Genomic DNA, 22607 nt, shown 5'->3' with positions numbered 1-22607 from the left:
CTCAGATTTAAAAATTCTGTAAAACGTATTTAGGCTATATGATGAAAACAAGGTGGATGTGGACAAAAGGAAGCCGACACAGGCAGTTTATATTAATCCATCTGACAAATGGAAAGACTTGAGACAGCTAAAAGGATTTAATTTCCCTTCAAGGGGGTTTAGCAGTACAACGCCAAATTTCCCATTGCCTTCAGTGATTTATTCCACTGTAATTTCAGATGGATCTTCCGGTTAGCACTATGGAACTCTGATGACAATTTAATTCATTGTTGGTAGACTTGCTCTGCAGCTCAAGTCAGCTACTACCAGACTAAGTAGTCTCCCTCAGATGGTTTTCTTTTGAGTTATGCAGTCTAAAAACATGAATTCCTCTTGGCTTCTATGACCAAAAAGGCTTTTGTAAATCCAGACCCAAAAGAACTATCTGAAAGATTGTAGAGGACCTACTTTGTGGCCTTTTTCTCTTTAAAATAAAATTATCTGATCAGCAAATCAGTGAACCTTTAAAAAAGTTTAATATTTCTTCACTTGCCCCTATTTTCCTCAATTAACTTTGTGTTGCATACCTTCTATCTTATGCACAACCCTTCATCCCTCATTTTCCTTTCTGTATCGCAACTTCCTACTTATGAACAATTCATACAAAGGTAAGACCATTAATTTTACTGGTTATGGATTTTAAATCAGAATATATTCATGTAACAGCTACAGTGTTGTGCTGCCCAACTGAAATGTATTATCTGATCTATTTTTTCAGGTTAGCTTTACATTTTATCACAATCAAAAGTAAACAAACTCTCTTATCAAAGAAAAGAAAAAATTGATTCAATTATTTAATTGTTAAGGTGTGTGCTAGAAAAAGGACAGAAAGCAAAAATGGGTAAAAGAATGAAAGAAAGTCTTCCAATTAGTCCCCTGAATAGAAAATAAAATAAGGCTGTCTTCTGAAGAAAACATTAGACTCAAAGGGTTGCCCAGAGCATTATCAACTTTCCAGTGAGAATCCAGAGAATGAGTCCTAGTCCTTGTACTATGGCTACAACAAAGTAACCAAAAAAATTCACCATAACCCAGGACAAAAATCACTGCGGTAGAAAAACAATGTTAACTTTTAGCAGAACTTCTCACATACAAGACAAAGGGGATTTAAGAAAGCTGACCTACAACTTCCCCAAAGGAAAAAAAAAATGTCTAAAATTAAGATTGCTTTTTGAATCAAGAGGAGAGGACAAATGTTGTTCTCTCCGAGTTGGAAGTATTTAAGAGACTCTCTCCATACAACCCCCCCCCCCCCTCACACCCTGTTAGACACAGAAGTGATCAGCTATCTAGTGTGCTACTTCATGCGGTTTGCTACAGAATATGAAACAAGATGCTCCGACAGACAGCCAAGAAATGTAAAACGCAAACAGTACAACAAACCCAACACTGCCATTCTATGCAAAGGAAATACTTCAAAAAGTTAACTCCCACAAAGCAACTTTCTGCAAACTGCATTCTGGCAGGGACTGAAATAGCTGAAGGTGATCTTGAGGTTAATGCATAAACCAATACCTTGTGATAGGGTATGTGTGAAGCTGAAGTTTCTGCACTGGGCTACTTTAAAGGCCTATGTGGTAACAGTACCACAATACTTGCACCCAAAAATTTAAGACAGAATGGCAAATATTTGACAGTAGTGTGTACTAAGTTTACCTGAACATAAAAATAGCTGAACATGTTCACATACATAATTTTGATAGAAATAGCCTAAAGTGTACTAAAACAGAAGTACTGTGAGATGTGGCAGTCTTTAAAAGTTTTGAAAAAGTGTTGCTTTCTGTTAAATTCCAGTGCAAATACTCTTTCAACCACTACATATTTAGCATCCTCTTCTAATTAGGAAGACTTTACAGAGGGCAAACTGATATTTTACATTACACCCATCCATATGGTGAGTCCCAACAATGCCACTCTTCCTCTTTGTCCCAACCCTTCTGATAGATGCACTACTTTTCATCTTTAGGCGATGATTGCGACAATGGATTAAAACGATAAGACTGTGTAATATCCAATGGGGGGGGGCTACTAACACCTGCAACCCCTATGGTAGGACTGCAAAGAACTTAAAATTATGTACAGTAGGTGAAGGGGTGGATAGTAGCCCCCCCCCCCTTGATGTCAATTATGCCTGCTCATAGTCTGTCAGAGGGCAGAAGTACACTGCTATCAGTCAGTTATGCCTGCCCACTGCTTGAGCAACTAGAAAGAGTTCCGATGTAAATTTTTACAGAGAAAAGCTACAGAACGAAATACATTTCAGTCATGCAAATCATGAAGTACAGTTTAAATCTACATAGTTATAAATGTGTTGCAGCACATTTTTTAAAATAAACCTTCTCAACCTAGCGACTATGTATAAAAATAAAATAATCAAGGTAAATGCAAATCTACAATGTATGTAAGGAACTACATTTCAAGACTGCAGAGAAGAGATCAAATTAAGAACCACAAAGAACTCTTCATTAACCAAGTTTGTCAGTCTTTTGGGTTGCATTCTTGATTAAGACTTGTCCGTGTGACATATACATGAAATTTTATCAGGATTTGGCACATTACTGAAAATAATTGAATACATACTTGGCCAGGTGCTTGAAAGGGAGCAGGAGCTGGAGTAGGTCCACTACCAAAGCCACCTTTAAAAATGCACACAAAAAAAAGATTAAAAGGTTACAATAGACCCATCAAACAGCATATTTCAGACAGTATTCTGACATACCACCAAGCAAAATAATTTGTTTGCCATCCAAATCAATGCTTTTAATCCTCAGTCATGCTACTTTAACATGTAAAACTCCTATGAAAAGCAAAAACTCTTGGGAAAACTGGTTTACAGGTGCAGAGATGAGCATGGAGCAGCACCAAGACTGAAAAGACAGCTTTGGCTACTGCTAGAATAATCACTGTTCAACTACCTGTGATGTGCCTTTTAGGCAGTACAATTTAATGACCATCTAAGAAAAGCAACTCCCTTTAGATTTCAGATGCAGCTTTCTTATCTATGACCAATAAAAATGCCACACTTAAAACTTGGACACGAGCACAGCAAATGTCAATATACGACTGCTAGGAGTACAAGCTTAATATTTTTACTGTGCATGAGTATACACAATTTCTTCTTAAACTTGCCCAACAAAACTCAACCAAATTTTATGACAGCCTCACATACTCTTTTGAACCCCAACATATTCACTCAATGCACAACAATTTCTGAGAAGGGTTTTCGGATATGTTCACACCAAGATCTCCTCTAAGGAGATACTTGGCTACAATTTTCAGCACTACTGCTTATGGAGTCACATATTCTGTGGACTATGCTAGTGTCCATCTGGGTTAAGGGAAATTTATCAGCAAATCTATCCCCCCCCCCAGTCTGATTCAAATCAGCTAGAACTCCTGCAAGTGAATTTGAACAAGCGAAGGGGGGGGGGGTCTAATAAAATAATCCTCTGCTAACTCTCCAATTTCTATTACACACAAACACATGCAGAGCTATGCTGAAAAGGAGACAGAAGATGAATAATTACATGGCCACTACAGAACTCCCTCTTGCAGATATTCACACACATTATATCAAATCTAACTCTATCTGAAATGATTTGGAGGGTGGGTTCTACTGGCAGAGCAATATGTCCAAGTAGTCTATTATACATGTAAAGGGGGAAAGCCAAAAAAAGGAATTCAATGCACAAACACCAAAACAGAAGCATTACAAAAAGAATTGTCTGAAGTTAGAAGCGTTTCCTAATGAAAAGCGCTTTACACTTTGTGACTTGGATTCTGTGCAGCCAGATAGTTTTTAACTTTTTATTGCTTGGCAGTTACCAGAGTGTGCACCGGACTACTGATTGCTGTAAGCTTGCTCTACTCGGCTATTAAACCTTGTTGGACTTTGCAGTGTACACTCGTCTTGTCTTGTGCCTATTAGTTTTTTGGACGTTTTTAGTAAACAAGTCCTCATATGTTATTTAGTATCATTCATATGTTCTGCTTTATAACCATGAATTTTTAATACGTGGTAATTTTTGGCTGCCAAGTCCTGATATGTTATTTAGTATCATTCATATGTTCTGCTTTATAACGATGAATTTTTAATATGTGGTAATTTTTTGAACAAGAGACTATTTATATGGTTGTAGATTTTTATTTTCAGTTGTTTGAATACAATAACAAAAATAAACTTTAACTCCTGGACAGGAACTGAAACGGCAGTTTACGAGATTTCACCACATTCAAATACGAACAAAGTAGAAGTCCATATGACTCTGAATTGTAAGATAAAACTTCTTTTACTTGGACATAGAGTAAGCGCTTTCACCATCAGGCTTCTTCAGACTGCAACACTCACATACATCATTGATTTTATATAATAATGCAAAATGATTGAATTGACTGACGTCTGTGTTATCTATTAACTTTTAAAGTAACAGAACACAAATTTCTTGGTGTATAGCGAGTGTATACAAATACATCAAACCTAGTCTCACTTGTCATATAAAATGACAAGTACTATCCCTAACTGCATACATTTGCACAGAAACAGTGATTAAAAACAATTTTATAATTCTTTATGGTACATATACCATCTATTAGACATGTTCAAACTATAAAAAATAATCTAATAGACTTCCTAAACTTGCAAAAGTAAGAAAGGTGTTTTCTATTAACTTTTAAAATAACAAGACACAAAAAGTATCTTGGTGCATAGTGAACGTATACAAGCACATCAAACCTAGTTGCACTTGTCACTTAAATAACAAAGTACTATCCCTAACTGTATACATTTGCATTAAAACAATAATTAAAGACAATTTTAAGAATATTTGTAGCACATATACCATCTATTAAATGTGTTCTAGCTATAAAAAACTTCCCAAACTTACAAAAATAAAAAAGGTATATTGAATACAATAATAAATAAAATAAAAATAAAATGTCCTAGTATACCTATTACTACTAAAAGCGTATGACGCTATATCTATTTAGGTTTGGGCAGTCTTCTTTTCTTTAATATTGGCTTTAAGCTCACTTTATCATTTAGTACAGGATATTGGTCTGCTCTGCAACCTATAATCCAACGTAATTCACACTCTTGGGTATAACTGTCCAAGTCGCCTCCTCTGATGTTTGGTCTTATAGCTTGTATAACTCGGAAACTAAAAGTGTGTGTACTACCCATTATATTACAATGCTTAGCCAGTGCATTGTTTTCAGAACAGATACGCATTTGACAGAGATGCTCTCTAATGCGTTCTCTGACTTGTCTACAGGTTTGACCAATATAAAACACTGGGCAAAGTTGGCATGTCGCAAGGTAAACCACATTGGTTCTGTGACAATTTCTTCTTGTGTAAAAGTAAAACTCTTGACCCGTCACAGGATGTTTGAAAATAACATTCTTATCTATGGACTTACATTGATTACATTGCTCACATGGAATGGTGTTATAGTTATCAGTGTTAGATCTAGACTCACATACATTCATTGGATGATGACAAAGCAACTGCTTTAGATTCCTTTTGTTCTTATAGGAAAACTTGGGTCTATCACCTACTATACTGCTTATATCACTGTCCAGGAGAATTGTCTCAACGATTTTCAATAATGACTTTCAAGTCATTGATATCACTGGTGAAGTGTAGTGGTATACTCAACTTATTAAAATTAGAACAATGACTCAAATCTACACTATAGTCCCTCTCTGAGAAATAAGGACGTGCTCTAGAAGTCCTCAAATCATTTACTACTGAGATGAGTTTATCAATATTCCTTTCACTGTAGCACCTCTGGACTAATCTAGATCGGAAACTGGATGTTTCATTCCTAAACCCTTCAACTGATGGGTTTAGTCTTGAAGCTCTCATAAGCTGCCCTTTCACAACATTGTCGAATATGTGTCTGGGATGCATGCTACCCCTATGCAATAATGTGTTCCTGTAACATGCCTTCCTATGGACTGACTTATTTAACAAACCATTTTGAAGTCTCATGATGTCAACATCCAGAAAGGAAATATGTGTTCTAGAGGAACTAGATGTAAAATTAAGAAAATGTGTCAGATTATTCATCGTTGTTACAAACTCTGCTAATTGTAACTCATCCCCCTTCCAAATTAGGAAGAGGTCATCTACAAACCTCCTATAAAATCCAACATATTGTTGGAATTCACTTAAAGAGGGAGTTGTATTCCCACTCAGCCATGACTATGTTGGCGTAGCTATTGGCACACGAAGTGCCCATAGCTACGCCATCTTTCTGAATGTATGTTTCATCATTAAAAATGAAAACATTATTGTCTAACACTGTCTCCAAGAACAAAGCCAATAGGTCTATAAATCTTCCATCTAGATTTGTATTCATATCTAGGTACCTTTGTACACTAATCACTCCTACTTCATTCGGTATGACCATGAATAAGCTTTTTCACATCCAATGTCACTAAAATATAAGAATCATTGTCATGCAATGTTCTAGTAAAGTCATATAGTTCTAACAAAAATTGTTTACTAACTTTTAATATAAACGGATTCCTTTCAACTACCGGTCTCAAATAGTGTTCCACAAAAACCGAAAACGGTTCAGTGAGCCAACCTTGGCCTGCAACAATTGGTCGCATAGATGGATTACGCATAGATTTATGAACTTTTGGGAGGCCTTGTATAATTGGAATCAGCGGGTTGCTCACTTTCAAGTATTTAAACAGATTAGATGTTATGGTGAAACTTTTCACCAAGTCATCCAACATGTCATAGACTTGAATATTTTGCTGGTTATACTTTCCATGTCTATCTTCAGATAAAAAGTATTATCATTCAACATCAGTTTCATCTTCTCTAAATAATCCTCAGTATCCAACAATACAATAGGACCTCCCTTATCAGCTGGTCTTATGATAACAGATTGGTCCTTCCTTAGTTTAGTAAATGCTGTTCTCTGCTGAAAACTTAGATTGTTTTTTGATATTTTGCTCTATATTTCACATTCTTATAATTATATAGGTCATTCTCTACTAATTTAGAGAAAGTGTCTAAAATAGGGTATAGCACTGGCTGATAAGTACTAACTGGTTTCAAAACATTGATGTTATTTGTAATAGGGTTTGGTGTTTCATCACTACCAAAGTCCAACTTCAATTGCACATTCCGTATATACATCCTAATGTCCAATATGGACTCTGTAATGTCACGGTTTCTACCAGGTATGAATGTGAGTCCTTTAAGGACTTCTTCAGACCTGGTTAATGGTCTATGAGACAGATTCATAACTAAGGATTCTCGACTCTTCCCCAGATCTTTTTCATCTATGCGACCAATTGTTGCAGGCCAAGGTTGGCTCACTGAACCGTTTTAGGTTTTTGTGGAACACTATTTTAGACCGGTAGTTGAAAGGAATCCGTTTATATTAAAAGATGGTAAACAATTTTTGTTAGAACTATACGACTTTACTAGAACATTGCATGACAATGATTCTTATATTTTAGTGACATTGGATGTGAAAAGCCTATTCACGGTCATACCGAATGAAGTAGGAGAGATTAGTGTACAAAGGTACCTAGATATGAATACAAATCTAGATGGAAGATTTATAGACCTATTGGCTTTGTTCTTAGAGACAGTGTTAGACAATAATGTTTTCATTTTTAATGATGAAACATACATTCAGAAAGATGGCGTAGCTATGGGCACTTCGTGTGGCAATAGCTACGCCAACATAGTCATGGCTGAGTGGGAATACAACTCTCTCTTTTCTTTAAGTGAATTCCAACAATATGTTGGATTTTATAGGAGGTTTGTAGATGATCTCTTCCTAATTCGGAAGGGGGATGAGTTACAATTAGCAGAGTTTGTAACAACGATGAATAATCTGACACATTTTCTTAATTTTACATCTAGTTCCTCTAGAACACATTTCCTTTCTGGATGTGGACATCATGAGACTTCAAAATGGTTTGTTAAATACGTCAGTCCATAGGAAAGCATGTTACATCCCAGACACGTATTAGACAATGTTGTGAAAGGGCAGCTTATGAGAGCTTCAAGACTAAACCCATCAGATGAAGGGTTTAGGAATGAAACATCCAGTCTCAGATCTAGATTAGTCCAGAGGTGCTACAGTGAAAGGAATATTGATAAACTCATCTCAGTAGTAAATTATTTGAGGACTTCTAGAGCACGTCCTTATTTCTCAGAGAGGGACTATAATGTAGATTTGAGTCATTGTTCTAATTTTAATAAGTCAAGTATACCACTACACTTCACCAGTGATATCAATGACTTGAAAGTCATTATTGAAAATTGTTGGGAGACACTTCTCCTGGACAGTGATATAAGCAGTATAGTAGGTGATAGACCCAAGTTTTCCTATAAGAAAAAAAGGAATCTAAAGCAGTTGCTTTGTCATCATCCAATGAATGTATGCGAGTCTAGATCCAACACTGATAACTATAATATCATTCCATGTGAGCAATGTAATCAATGTTTAAGTCCATAGATAAGAATGTTATTTTCAAACATCCTGTGACTGGTCGAGAGTTTTACTTTTACACAAGAACAAATAGTTACAGTACCAGCGTGGTTTACCTTGTGACATGCCAACTTTGCCCAGTGTTTTATATTGGTAAAACCTGTAGACAATTCAGAGAACGCATTAGAGAGCATCTCTATCAAATGCGTATAGGTTCTGAAAACAATGCACTGGCTAAGCATTGTAATGTAATGGGTAGTACACACACGTTTAGTTTCAAAGTTATACAAGCTATAAGACCAAACATCAGAGGAGGAGACTTGGACAGTTATACCCAAGAGAGTGTGAATTACGTTGGATTACACATTGCAGAGCAGACCAATATCCTGGACTAAATGATAGTGAACTTAAAGCCAATATTAAAGAAAAGAAGACTGCCCAAACCTAAATAGATATAGCGTCATACGCTTTTAGTAGCAATAGGTATACTAGGACATTTTATTTTATTTATTTTATTTATTATTGTATTCAATATACCTTTTTTACTTTTGTAAGTTTGCGAAGTTTTTTATAGCTAGAACACGTTTAATAGATGGTATATGTGCTACAAAGATTCTTAAAATTGTCTTTAATTATTGTTTTTATGCAAATGTATACGGTTAGGGATAGTACTTTGTTATTTAAGTGACAAGTGCAACTAGGTTTGATGTGCTTGTATACGTTCGCTATGCACCAAGATACTTTTTGTGTCTTGTTATTTTAAAAGTTAATAGAAAATACCTTTCTTACTTTTGCAAGTTTAGGAAGTCTATTAGATGATTTTTTATAGTTAGGACACGTCTAATAGATGGCATATGTACCATAAAGAATTATAAAATTGTTTTTAATCACTGTTTCTGTGCAAATGTATGCAGTTAGGGATAGTACTTTGCATTTTATATGACAAGTGAGACTTGGTTTGATGTATTTGTATACACTCGCTATACACAAAGAAATTTGTGTTCTGTTACTTTAAAAGTTAATAGATAACACAGACGTCAGTCAATTCAATCATTTTGCATTATTATATAAAATCAATGATGTATGCGAGTGTTGCAGTCTGAAGAAGCCTGATGGTGAAAGTGCTTACTCTATATGTCCGAGTAAAATAAGTTTTATCTTACAATTCAGAGTCATATGGACTTCTACTTTGTTCGTATTTGAATGTGGTGAAATCTCGTAAACTGCCATTTCAGTTCCTGTCCAGGAGTTAAAGTTTATGCACTTTTTGTTGTTTTTTGACAGGAACGGACCCTCCCATTGTGGCTATATACTTATCATTGCTGTGGCTTATATTTATTGTTTTTATCCACACAAGGGAGATGGCAGTAACGCTAAATGATATTGAACTTGCGTACACTTTAAAAGAACCGGCACCAGCGAATCCGAACTCTTTCCTGTTCAACGACTGTTTCCGGAGCCGAGAATATGCTTCTGTTCTTTGAACAAGATTTGACAAACATGCAGGGACCGACACCTGGCAGCAACTTAGTCGAACTTTCGGAAGACCTGAATAGGTTGGAAGTGGATATACTGAAATTAAAGAGACTTCAATTACAACGTCAACATTTTGAGGCGTGCTTACATAAACGAATAGTGCCTCGTGGACTTCGCATCTTAAAGATGCCAACTTCAGGTAACATTTTTCCTGAATTGTTAATTAAATGGCAGCAACTTAATTTGGAGCTTAGCTTCAGTTACATGAAGTTACTTATAGATTTCCATCATCCTGAAGAGGAACAATTAAGAAATAAAGTAACTCGGCTGCATGACACGATTTTACAGAAGTATTCCAACCCCAAAGCAGTGTTGGGGATGGAAAAGCTCATGGACAATGTACAATTATTTGAGAAATGCCTTTTTGAACAAAAGAGAAACAAGATATCAAGAGACATTAAAGATTTCAAACTCTGTCACGTGTTCACCTGGCCGAGACAGAATGCTGATAGCAGAGATATACGTAATACTGCAATGAATTCTGTCTCTAGTATAGATAATGTCGCTATTGATGGTGGTGATGTATGTAATGAAAATGGTAAAATTATGAGAAATAGTACCATCTCAACCAGAAATGTTGATATGTTAAATGTTCAAGTTGACAGAAATGGAAGTAGTAACAAATTGGATAATGCTAAGGATACTTGTGCTGGTTCTAGTAGTACAGTTGCAGATGTGGCTCAAGACACGACATCGAGCACAAGTGTTATGAAACCTCTTGAATGCAATGACGAACCTGTAGTCAGAAGTAAAACTGGTAAAAGTAACTTGTTGTCCAACTTTACATTGGCAGGTAACCAGCAGATGCAGTCCCCTTTCCCAATAGAATTGCCCCGTCTGGGGGGGAGGTCCAGATCCATGAGCAGAGGACGACAGAAGTGGAAGGGGTCTGGAGGGGAATACAATGGTCCCACCTTGAAAAAGATCTGGGGAAGAGTCGAGAATACTTAGTTATGAATCTGTCTCAGACTATTAACCAGGTCTGAAGAAGAAGTCCTTAATAAAGGACTCACATTCATACCTAGTAGAAACAGTGACATTACAGAGTCCATATTGGACATTAGGATGTATATACGGAATGTGCAATTGAAGTTGGACTTTGGTAGTGATGAAACACCAAACCCTATTACAAATATCACCAATGTTTTCAAACCAGTTAGTACTTATCAACCAGTCCTACACCCTATTTTAGACACTTTCCCCAAATTAGCAGAGAATGACCTATATAATTATTATAATAAGAATGTGAAACAGAGCAAAATATCAGAAAAACAATCTAAGTTTTCAGCAGAGAACAGCACTTACTAAACTAAGGAAGGACCAATCTGTTATCATAAGACCAGCTGATAAGGGAGGTCCTATTGTATTGTTGGATACTGAGGATTATTTAGAGAAGATTAAACTGATGTTGAATGATAATACTTTTTATCTGAAGATAGACATGGAAAGTATAACCAACAAAATATTTCAAGTCTATGACATGTTGGATGACTTGGTGAAAAGTTTCACCATAACATCTAATCTGTTTAAATACTTGAAAGTGAGCAACCCGCTGATTCCAATTATACAAGGCCTCCCGAAAGTTCATAAATCTATGCATCATCCATCTATGCAACCAAATTGTTGCAGGCCAAGGTTGGCTCACTGAACCGTTTTCGTTTTTTGTGGAACACTATTTGAGACCGGTAGTTGAAAGGAATCAGTTTATATTAAAAGATAGTAAACAATTTTTGTTAGAACTATATGACTTTACTAGAACATTGCATGACAATGATTCTTATATTTTAGTGACATTGGATGTGAAATGCCTATTCACGGTCATACCGAATGAAGGAGTGATTAGTGTACAAAGATACCTAGATATGAATACAAATCTAGATGGAAGATTTATAGACCTATTGGCTTTGTTCTTGGAGACAGTGTTAGACAATAATGTTTTCATTTTTAATGATGAAACATACATTCAGAAAGATGGTGTGGGCACTTCGTGTGCCAATAGCTACGCCAACATAGTCATGGCTGAGTGGGAATACAACTCCCACTTTTCTTTAAGTGAATTCCAACAATATGTTGAATTTTATAGGAGGTTTGTAGAGGACCTCTTCCTTATTTTTAAGGGGGATGAGTTAAAATTAGCAGAGTTTGTAACCACGATGAATAATCGGACACATTTTCTTAATTTTACATCTAGTTACTCTAGGACACATTTCCTTTCTGGATGTTGACATCATGAGACTTTAAAATGGTTTGTTAAATAAGTCAGTCCATAGGAAAGCATGTTACAGGAACACATTATTGCATAGGGGTAGCATGCATCCCAGACACGTATTCGACAATGTTGTGAAAGGGCAGATTATGAGAGCTTCAAGACTAAACCCATCAGATGAAGGGTTTAGGAATGAAACATCCAGTCTCAGATCTAGATTAGTCCAGAGGTGCTACAGTGAAAGGAATATTGATAGACTCATCTCAGTAGTAAATGATTTGAGGACTTCTAGAGCACGTCCTTATTTCTCAGAGAGGGACTATAATGTAGATTTGAGTCATTGTTCTAATTTTAATAAGTTAAGTATACCACTACACTTCACCAGTGATATCAATGACTTGAAAGTCATTATTGAAAATTGTTGGGAGACACTTCTCCTGGACAGTGATATAAGCAGTATAGTAGGTGATAGACCCAAGTTTTCCTACAAGAACAAAAGGAATCTAAAGCAGTTGCTTTGTCATCATCCAATGAATGTATGTGAGTCTAGATCTAACACAGATAACTATAACACCATTCCATGTGAGCAATGTAATCAATGTAAGTCCATAGATAAGAATGTTATTTTCAAACATCCTGTGATGGGTCGAGAGTTTTACTTTTACACAAGAAGAAATTGTCACAGTACCAACGTGGTTTACCTTGCGACATGCCAACTTTGCCCAGTGTTTTATATTGGTAAAACCTGTAGACATGTCAGAGAACGCATTAGAGAGCATCTCTATCAAATGCATATAGGTTCTGAAAACAATGCACTGGCTAAGCATCGTAATGTAATGGGTAGTACACACACGTTTAGTTTCCCGAGTTATACAAGCTATAAGACCAAACATCAGAGGAGGAGATTTGGACAGTTATACCAAAGAGTGTGAATTATGTTGGATTATACGTTGCAGAGCAGACCAATATCCTGGACTAAATTGTAAAGTGAACTTAAAGCCAATATTAAAGAATAGAAGACAGCCCAAACCTAAATAGATATAGCGTCATACGCTTTTAGTAGTAATAGGTATACTAGGACATTTTATTTTTATTTTATTTATTATTGTATTCAATATACCTTTTTTACTTTTGTAAGTTTGGGAAGTTTTTTATAGCTAGAACACGTTTAATAGATGGTATATGTGCTATAAAGATTCTTAAAATTGTCTTTATTGTTTTTATGCAAATGTATACAGTTAGGGATAGTACTTTGTTATTTAAGTGACAAGTGCAACTAGGTTTGATGTGCTTGTATACGTTCGCTATGCACCAAGATACTTTGTGTCTTATTTTAAAAGTTAATAGAAAACACCTTTCTTACTTTTGCAAGTTTAGGAAGTCTATTAGATGATTTTTTTTATAGTTAAAACATGTCTAATAGATGGTATATGTACCATAAAGAATTATAAAATTGTTTTTAATCACTGTTTCTGTGCAAATGTATGCAGTTAGGGATAGTACTTTGCATTTTATATGACAAGTGAGACTAGGTTTGATGTATTTGTATACACTCGCAATACACCAAGAAATTTGTGTTCTGTTACTTTAAAAGTTAATAGATAACACAGATGTCAGTCAATTCAATCATTTTGCATTATTATATAAAATCAATGATGTATCTGAGTGTTGCAGTCTGAAGAAGCCTGATGGTGAAAGTGCTTACTCTATGTCCGAATAAAAGAAGTTTTATCTTACAATTCAGAGTCATATGGACTTCTACTTTGTTCGTATTTGAATGTGGTGAAATCTCGTAAACTGCCGTTTCAGTTCCTGTCCAGGAGTTAAAGTTTATGCACTTTTTGTTGTTTTTTGACAGGAACGGACCTCCAGTTGTGGCTATATACTTTTTATCATTGCTGTGAGAATAACAAAAATAGTTTTAGTTGGGACAACTAGGCTTTGTTTTTTTACATCTTTTGGAAAGACTTGAGCGTTTCTTTAAAACTATTTGGAGGTTTAATTACATAATTTTTTAACAAACTATCACATACACATGAAATCATACATTTATATAAATTAAAAACAAACCATACTGAATTTTAGTTGCAATTATACATCACTTACAATCTATTCAGTCACAGTCAACCATTAAATAGCTCATTCATATCCTGCCTTCTTTTAAACATTGTTCCTCCCTCTGCATATATTGTTCCATTCTTTTCTATGTAATTTGCTCCTACCCTTTTGAAAAGATCCTAATTCCAGCTGTTTTACCTTTGTAACTATATTCACTACTTCTAGTACAGTTTTAGATCTTTATTTCCATTTTCTAGTAATTGCTTTTTTGGGAGCCGCCATAATTTGACTCAGCACTTCCTTACTATGTCTAGGCAACTTCAATTCTGTATCATAGCTCAAAAAAATCATTTCCGTAGTTACACCAATTTACTCACCCAGTATCACTGACAGAGTCTGCAGGGAATCTTTAAAGCCTGCCAACGAAAATATGTTCCTGCAACCTCTTTCTTACCCCATAACACCTCTAACATTTGCTGTCTACCTGAGGAAAATTCTTTTGATTCTATATGGGGTATAAAAATGTGTATATAAAACACTTCAAGCAGAGACTCTAAATCTTCTAGACTTTATTCCACATTTGAGAGACATACATATGTCCTTCCATTGCTTCTTTTGTTAACTGCTTATCCAACCTCTCTTCCCCAATCCTTTTAACCTCCTCGGATTCTTATAGTTATAGTGCAATATTTTACAAGTTCTAATTATTTAACAGCAGCTTCTGTTCTAAATTCTACTAAAAACTCTACCAGTGCTAATCTTTCTCTTAGGATCCCCCTATTTCTTATTCTTTGCCTATACTCTGACATCAGTCCTTAATAGGGAAGGAAATCTCTAAATTGCAGTCCAAATAAATTCTTGGCTTCTTCCCATTCAAATACCTTTCTCGCTCTAATTTGCTCCAAATACCTTGGGGTTTTTTTTGCCAGTTTTCCCCAATAAATTCCAGTCCCCTCTTGCCTACTGTCTATATCCCGAATTACAGTCATCCTTATTGGCAGAATCCTCTTTCTCCATTCTTGTGTTGGCTTAGTTCTTAATACTTTCTGCTACTTTATGAATATAATATTCTGCATGGTTCTTTTCTCCTTAATGATCTCCATCCAAAATCCCAGTCTGTCCTAGTTTCTTTAGCTTCATCATACCTTTCCACTTTGAATTATTTGATTTCTGTTTGTGCTATGTATAGGAGTTTTAACTGCATAGCTCTAGACACCCCTTCAAATTGGGTAATCCAAACCACCTTGTTCTATAGGAAGAATCATCTTATCCCACTTGACTCTAGCCATCTTCCCCTCCCAGATAAAATCCTTCAGCTCTTTATCAACAACTTCTCCGGTTGATAAAAAATACACCTGACCTGTGTAAAAAACTAAAGAGAATGAACATTTTAACTGCCTGTATCTTGCTATCCATATAACAGAGCTAATTTCTCAGTTTTTGTATTATCATTTGTGTCTCTTCACAAATCCTTAGCTATCACACCAGAATCTTTTTTAATCCGCACTCCTAAGTACTTAATTTTAGCATGTCCACATAATGGATATTGCTAAACCAAGTTGTGTGTGGGTACATAATTTACAGCTATTGCTTTTGTTTTAGCTTCATTAATTTTGTATCCCTGAAAAAGACTTGGAACTGCCTCAAAATGTTGAGCAACACTGAAATGCCTTTTTCTGGTTTTATCAGGGATAAAATATAATCTGCAAAGACAGCTTTTCTTGACTACCACACCAATTATATCCTTTAATTTCAGAGTTTCTTATTTTCTTTGCCAATAGTTCTAAATATAATGCAAATAACAAAGGGGAAAAGGACATCCCTGCCTGGTTCCTCTTCTGAGACAGAAATTATCAGACAGCAACCCACCCACTTTAATTTACACCTCTGATCCCTCATACATTCTTCCTAATCAAACTTATAATTTTAGCAGGGTATGCAAATACTTTCATTGCCCTGCTCAAACTCCCAGATTACTCTGTCAAATGCATTCTCTGCATCAAGATCCACAACCAACAGTGGTTTTTTCTTACATTCATCTTTCCTCTGGATCATCAATGTTCTGTTAATGTTGTGAAATGTTTGTCACCCCTCCACAAAACCACATTGATCTATATCAGTTTTGGCATCACCTTTACCATTCTTTTCGCCAATATAGACAAACACTTTACAATCATGGTTTATAATTGAAATTTACCTTTATGAAGCTGGATCTGATGGGTCTTTACCCTCTTTAGGTATTACAACCACCGCCACTTTCTTCCAGGATGTTGGTGCCTCTTAAAATACTGTTAAACAAAACCTTCTAGACCTTCATCAGCTTTTTCTCTCCTAACTTCCAAACTTCCACAGGAATACCATCTACTTCTAGAAATTTTTTTCTGTGGAGTGGTTATACAATTGCCATTTTTATTCCATCTCCTCCTATCCTGTTACTAATTGAGCCTCAAGTGCATCTAACCTTGGCATATTTAATTCTTCCAGAAAAAGTAGAAATGGAAATCTTTATGGATTTCCATATTTCTCTACTTTATCCAGACCTTCACAAAATGTCTGAAATATTTCTAGTACCTCTACAAGATAGTGTTATCTTCTTGTTACTGGTTCCCTAAGCTTGGTGATAAGTCTCTTTCTTTCTGTTGCCAGAGTCATTGTGCTAATTTTCTGATAACTCCAGAGCAAAAAAAAAAAAAAAACCCATACAGTTGCTGAACAGCAAGGTTTCTAAATTCACACACATTATCAAGGTTATCCCTTATTTTCTGTTTCGCATTCTGCAACTGCTCCTGTTCTTGTTTTGTGAGATTCCCCCTATAATGCAATACTTAACCCTCTCTTTCTTTTATTTCTACCTTAATTTTTAAACTCCACCTTAATTTTATCCCACTTCCTAGTTATATTTTCAGAAGAAATTTCTATCTTCTCTAATAAATCCTGAATAATTTCCACTACCCATTCATTAAATCCCTCTATTCAACAGATCAGTGGGAAAACATCAGTGTCTCATTTTTATTACCCTGAATTTTTATTTTAGTTATTGGTGAATGATCTGAAACAGTTAATTGATATGTATCAAACATTTTACAAGAACACATGCATTTAACTGAAAGTCCTGTCTAGCCTAGCCTACTTTTTGTATCTTGGAGAAGAATATGCAAATTCACTCTGAACTCCTACTACTGAATTCACATTTTACATGACAAATTTCTTCACAAATTTCTTCAAAAATCTACCTTTCTTTGTTATATTTTCCATTATGGGCCCCCAGACACATCCTCACTGCTACATATCAAATTCCAATCCCCACCTGCAAATATTCCCTGCTGAAAAGTGATTTCCGAAAATATTTTCTTAAGCTCCATTAAAGCAGTTTTAGGTGGAATATAAATACATGTCTGTGTAAATCCTCCTCCCTTGCCAGTAGCCCAGTAATACTACAAATCTACCATTATTTTTTTATCCTCTATCACTATTGTAGCTCTTCTTGCAATTAATGTATATACTCCAATTTTCCTCGGTCCCTGATAGTCTACTGAATAACCATCCTGAAAACCTCTCTACCAATTTCACATGATCAGTTCTACCCAAATGTGCCTTCTGTAACATAGCTATTTGCGATAACATCGCTATTTGCGATCTACATTTTCAATAAAATTCTAGTTTTCTTGTTTATCTGTGAGACCATCAACATTTAAAGATAATCTTGAAAGCATCACTATGGCAAGTTATTTCCACCTTTTATGTAAACAGCTTTTTAAGCATTTAGTCCCAGCGTTTGTGTCACATGCATACATTGTTTGGCAGGTTGATCTTTTATACAGATAGCCAACTGTGCTTATGTCAGAGCTACAAAACTTTTCGTTTTAATGAAAGCCCTCAAACAAAAAAATACACCCCTAAAACCTGTTATCTTATCACTAACACAAACTATCTACATCTTCAAATATTGAAGTTTTACCCTCCTAATAAGACCAATTGTACCAAGCTAACATCCAAATTCAGGGACTTGGGTTAACCTAAAAGGAAGGTTATCCACAGTAGGATGCATGGAACAGCTTGTGCTTCTACCAAGTGCTGTCTGGTTTTGACTCATCTTTATTGCTCTCCCACATTAGGAAAACACTTGAATGCTTTCAGAGAACATCATCTCCTAGCCATTGAAAGAAAGTAGTATTCTGTTTTTATTGCTCTTTATCAGTATCTGGTTCGCATGTCACCATGGAGACAGAGTTGCTTCTAAAAGCATTTATTAATGTACTAGAGGAACTTCTACTATATTCAATGTTCTTTTTTTATTTGCTTTCTCTTAGAACTTACTACTAGATCAAGTCAAAAGCCTTAATCCAATCATTCCCCTATGCAAGAATGAAAAAGCACACCATTTTCTTGTATCATGTTCTTTTGACCAGATTTTTTTGTTTTTACTTTGCAGTTCTTAAAGGGGAACAAGGATAAACATACAAAAAAGGGAAAAGAAAAAAAAAAAAAAAGGGCACCCGTTTACTTCAGTATCCCCATTGCACTTGAAAATAATTGAGAAAACTTTACTTTATAGCATGCAGACTATACTATTTATTTACGTTTGATGACCAGGGAGGTCCACTGGGCTCAGGGAGCCCATTTTCAGCGGAGGCCCGGGGAGAAAAGCTCCGCATTACATAGTGATTATACACAGTTATTCACATAAAAATCTGCATTACATAGTGATTATACACAGTTCTTCACATAAAAATCAAAAGTAAGTGATGTAAAATATATATGCAGTTATACCCAGTTGTTCACATAAAAATCCAAATTAAATGAAGAGTACAATTAAATAAAATTATGTTACACAGTGTGTTTACAGTTACAGCCAAAGAAAAGAGAAACACAAAATCAAAAATGATTAAGAGTCAGGGAGCAACATAAGTTATATAGTTTCAAAGTGTCAAGTATTTATGAAGGTATGATATAGAGTAGGAATAGGGGATTTATTGAGAAGTTGAGGGTGCAGAAAGTAATTTTAAGCTAAAGTACAGGAATAAGTTGTTGCAGATTATACTTTTAGCTAAAGAAGTTAGCTGAGGAACGGGAGTATGTACTACTGTTAAGAACAAACAATTGTTCTACTTGTAGTCAACTTGGTCCCTCCTCTTCCCCTCTCCCAGGTGATACCCTTACATTCACTGCTGCAGTATTCTTAACAGATGGGATCTCCCAACGTGGAAGCCCAAAGGTCCTGCCAGTCTACCAAAGACTACTTGTTGCTTTTAAAAGTTATGCCAAATGTCACCCACCTGCTCCTTGTGTAGCACAGGGCATAAAGGTGATGTTCAGGCCTAACAATCAGAACGTCTTTGCAACCAGTCTGAAAGTACAGTTGTGTACACTTACCATAAATGTAGATGTTAGAGTGATGTCGGCCTGATTAACAAAGTCTTGGATCCCACGTCGGTTGCTGTCCCTTCTTCCATAATGTCAGGTCGTCAGGGGGTATAAAAGATGCAGCCGAAGTCATTACCTCAGTTTTCCTTGCCCCAGATGTCAGGTGCCCCCCGAATGGGGAGCAAAATATAATGTTAAATTACAGCAATATACCTCCAATCAAAAGCAAATACACCAAAAAGGCTTTTAAGTAGAGGTATAGTCGGAGAAAAAACGGGGCTGGAGGGAGGGTAACCAGAACTGCAACAGTGAATACACTCGAACATCTACATTTATGGTTAAGTGCACACAACTGTGCTATGTTCTTCGTGTTTCACTGTTGCAGTCATTACATTTGGGTAGATTCCCAAAGCCATGGTTGGGAGGATGGATTTATACAGCATTAGCACCAGCTATAAGGCCCTGCAAGACAGCAGTGGCAATGCCAGCTCTGGCGTTAGAGAAAATTGGTAAATGGTAATGCTTGGTGAAAGTACGAACTGAACTCCAGGTAGCAGCTTCTAGTATATCCCAGGTAGGAACACCTCAGGCTGTAGATGTAGATGCAGATTTTGTTCGAGTTTTATTTCTGTCCAAGTAAAATCTCAGTTTTCTGTGCACGTCCAATGAATGCAGAATCCGTTCCCCTTTGTTCTATGGATTGGGAAAGAAAGTTGGCAAATGAATGGACTGATTAAGAGCCACAGTGGATACCACCTTGGGCATGAAGGATGGATTGGTCCTGAGTGATACCCTGCCCGCATGAAAAATGATGAAAGGCTCCACTGCCATAAGGGCCTGTAACTCAGAATTCCTTCTAGTTGAAGTAATTGCCAGAAGGAAGGTTGTTTTCCAAGAAATAAATTTTAAGCCTGCAGTAGCAGCTGGCTCAAAAGGAGGAAAAAAGTGAGTTTTTCCACTACAAAGTTAAGGTCCCAGGCAGGGGTTGGAGCTCTCCTGGGTGGTCTCAAGTTCTTGCCCACTCTGAGGTACTGCTTGAGCAGAGGATGAGAGAAGAGGGGAAGTTCTATGTTATAATGAGCTGAAATGGCTGAGGTGTCGATTTTAATGGAGGAAAAAGACAGGCCCTTGTCAAGCATCTCAGTTAAATATTGTAAAATCTGAGGTAAATTGGGAGCTACTGTGCTCATTCCTTGAGATTGATTCCAAGCACAGAATCTTTTTGTCAGCATAAGATTTTCTAGTACTAGACCCTCTCACCTCCAATATGACATCCATCACAGGTTTGCTGAGGGATGTTAAGGGTGAATTTAAGTGATTAGCCAAGCTGCAAGGTTCAATGTAGGGAGAGCTGTGGGTGCAGAACCTGGTTCTCCTGCTGAGACAGTAAGGAAGGTGTCTGAGGTAGGTGCCATGGGGATATTAGAGACACACTGCGCAGCAGCTGGTACCAGTTTTGGCATGGCCAGACTGGAGCAATCAAAATCATTTTTGGTCTGTCCTGTTTGACTTTTGGCAGGACTTTGGAGAGCAGAGGCAGGGGTGGAAAGGCGTAGACTTAGGATTTTCCAGCTGAAGGACAGAGCATCCACTTTCCAGACTTTTTTTGTGTAATTCTTGTGCAAAACTTGTCCAACTGGTAGTTCTGGGGGGAGGCAAATAAATCCATGTCTGGGCTCCCCCATTTGCTTGTCAACATGTTGAAAATCTGTGGTTCCAGTTTCCATTTGTGTGGGTCCATGAGATTTCTGCTTAGATAATCTGCCAGAATATTCAGCTTGCCCGGCAGGAATTGAGCTTGTAGTTGTACAGGGTAGCTCAAGGCTGTGTTCCACAATGCCATGGCTAATCTGCAGAGGGGGTAGGAATGTGTACCCCCCTGCTTGTTTATGTACCATATAACTGTGGTGTTGTCCATCTTTACCAGTAGTTGTCCTGGATGAAGTTAGTCCTTGAAGGCTGTCGGAGCATTCTGTACAGCTAGCAGTTCTTTTTGATGGATATGTAGGTGCACTTGATTTGGGCTCCATTTGCCCTGAATGCACTTCCCTGCCAGATGAGGCCCCCATGCATAGTCTAATGCATCTGTAGTCAGGGTTTGGGCAGCAGGGGGTGGTGTGAATGGCAATTCCTTGTTTTGGTGGCAGGCCTTTGCCCACCATAGGAACTCTAGGTGTAGACAAGGTATGATAAGAATCATTGTTTCCAGGCTGTGACAATGTTGACTCCATAAACGTTTTAAGCATCACTGAAGTTTGCTCATATGCAGTCTTGCATATGGAATTAGAAGAATGTACGAGGCCATGAACCACAAGGCTTGCTATATTTGTATTGCAGGTAGCAGGGTTTTTGTGTGGCCATCTGTTTTGAAGCAAGTCACCAAATGAATTTGCTTTTCTGGTGTGAGGAAAGCCATCTGGGCAGTTGTATTCAAGCTTGCACCCAGGAATGAAATTTTGAGAGGGTACCAGTTGTGATTTATTTTCGTTTATGGTGTACCCTAGACAAGTTAGAATCCTTTTTACAAATGCCAGATGTTGTACAAGTATGGCCTGGTTTTTTGCCTGAATTAGACAGCCGTCCAGGTATGGATATATTTGAATATTTCTTTGCCTGCAAAATGCAATTACTGGAGCCAGGCACTTTGTGAATACCCTGGGCGCAGTAGACAAGCCAAAGGGCAGTGCAGAGAACTGATAATGCAAGTAGCCTGCTTTGAAGCGTAGGTATCTTCTGCAAGATTCCCTGATTGGGATATGCAGGTAAGCTTCTTTTAAATCTAGAGTTGCCAACCAGGCATCCTTACCTAAGGAAGCAACTGGTGAACAGTCAGCATCTTGTATTTTGGAATGTCCAGAAAGGTGTTTAGAGTAGACAGGTCCAGTACTGGACGCCATGATTTGTCTTTTCTGGGTACCAGGAAAATTCTGGAATAGAAACC

At 36.7% G+C, this 22607-nt stretch overlaps 1 protein-coding gene across 1 annotated transcript in view; it reads right to left on the bottom strand.

Moving 5' to 3' along the window:
- The window catches only part of ANXA7 (annexin A7), a 1208209-nt gene that overhangs the window by 766875 nt on the left and 418727 nt on the right, over positions 1–22607 (bottom strand). Inside the window, exon 5 of the mRNA XM_044056080.1 lies at positions 2620–2675. Coding sequence (XP_043912015.1) covers positions 2620–2675 — 56 coding nt within the window. The remainder of the gene's footprint in view (positions 1–2619; positions 2676–22607) is intronic.

This window comes from Protopterus annectens, chromosome 14.part0, assembly GCF_019279795.1.
Source record: "Protopterus annectens isolate FY-2018-M chromosome 14.part0, PAN1.0, whole genome shotgun sequence".
Classification (NCBI taxonomy): domain Eukaryota; kingdom Metazoa; phylum Chordata; order Ceratodontiformes; family Protopteridae; genus Protopterus; species Protopterus annectens.
The sequence above is the reverse complement of the archived record's forward strand: the minus strand, read 5'-3'. Positions and strand labels throughout refer to the sequence as shown.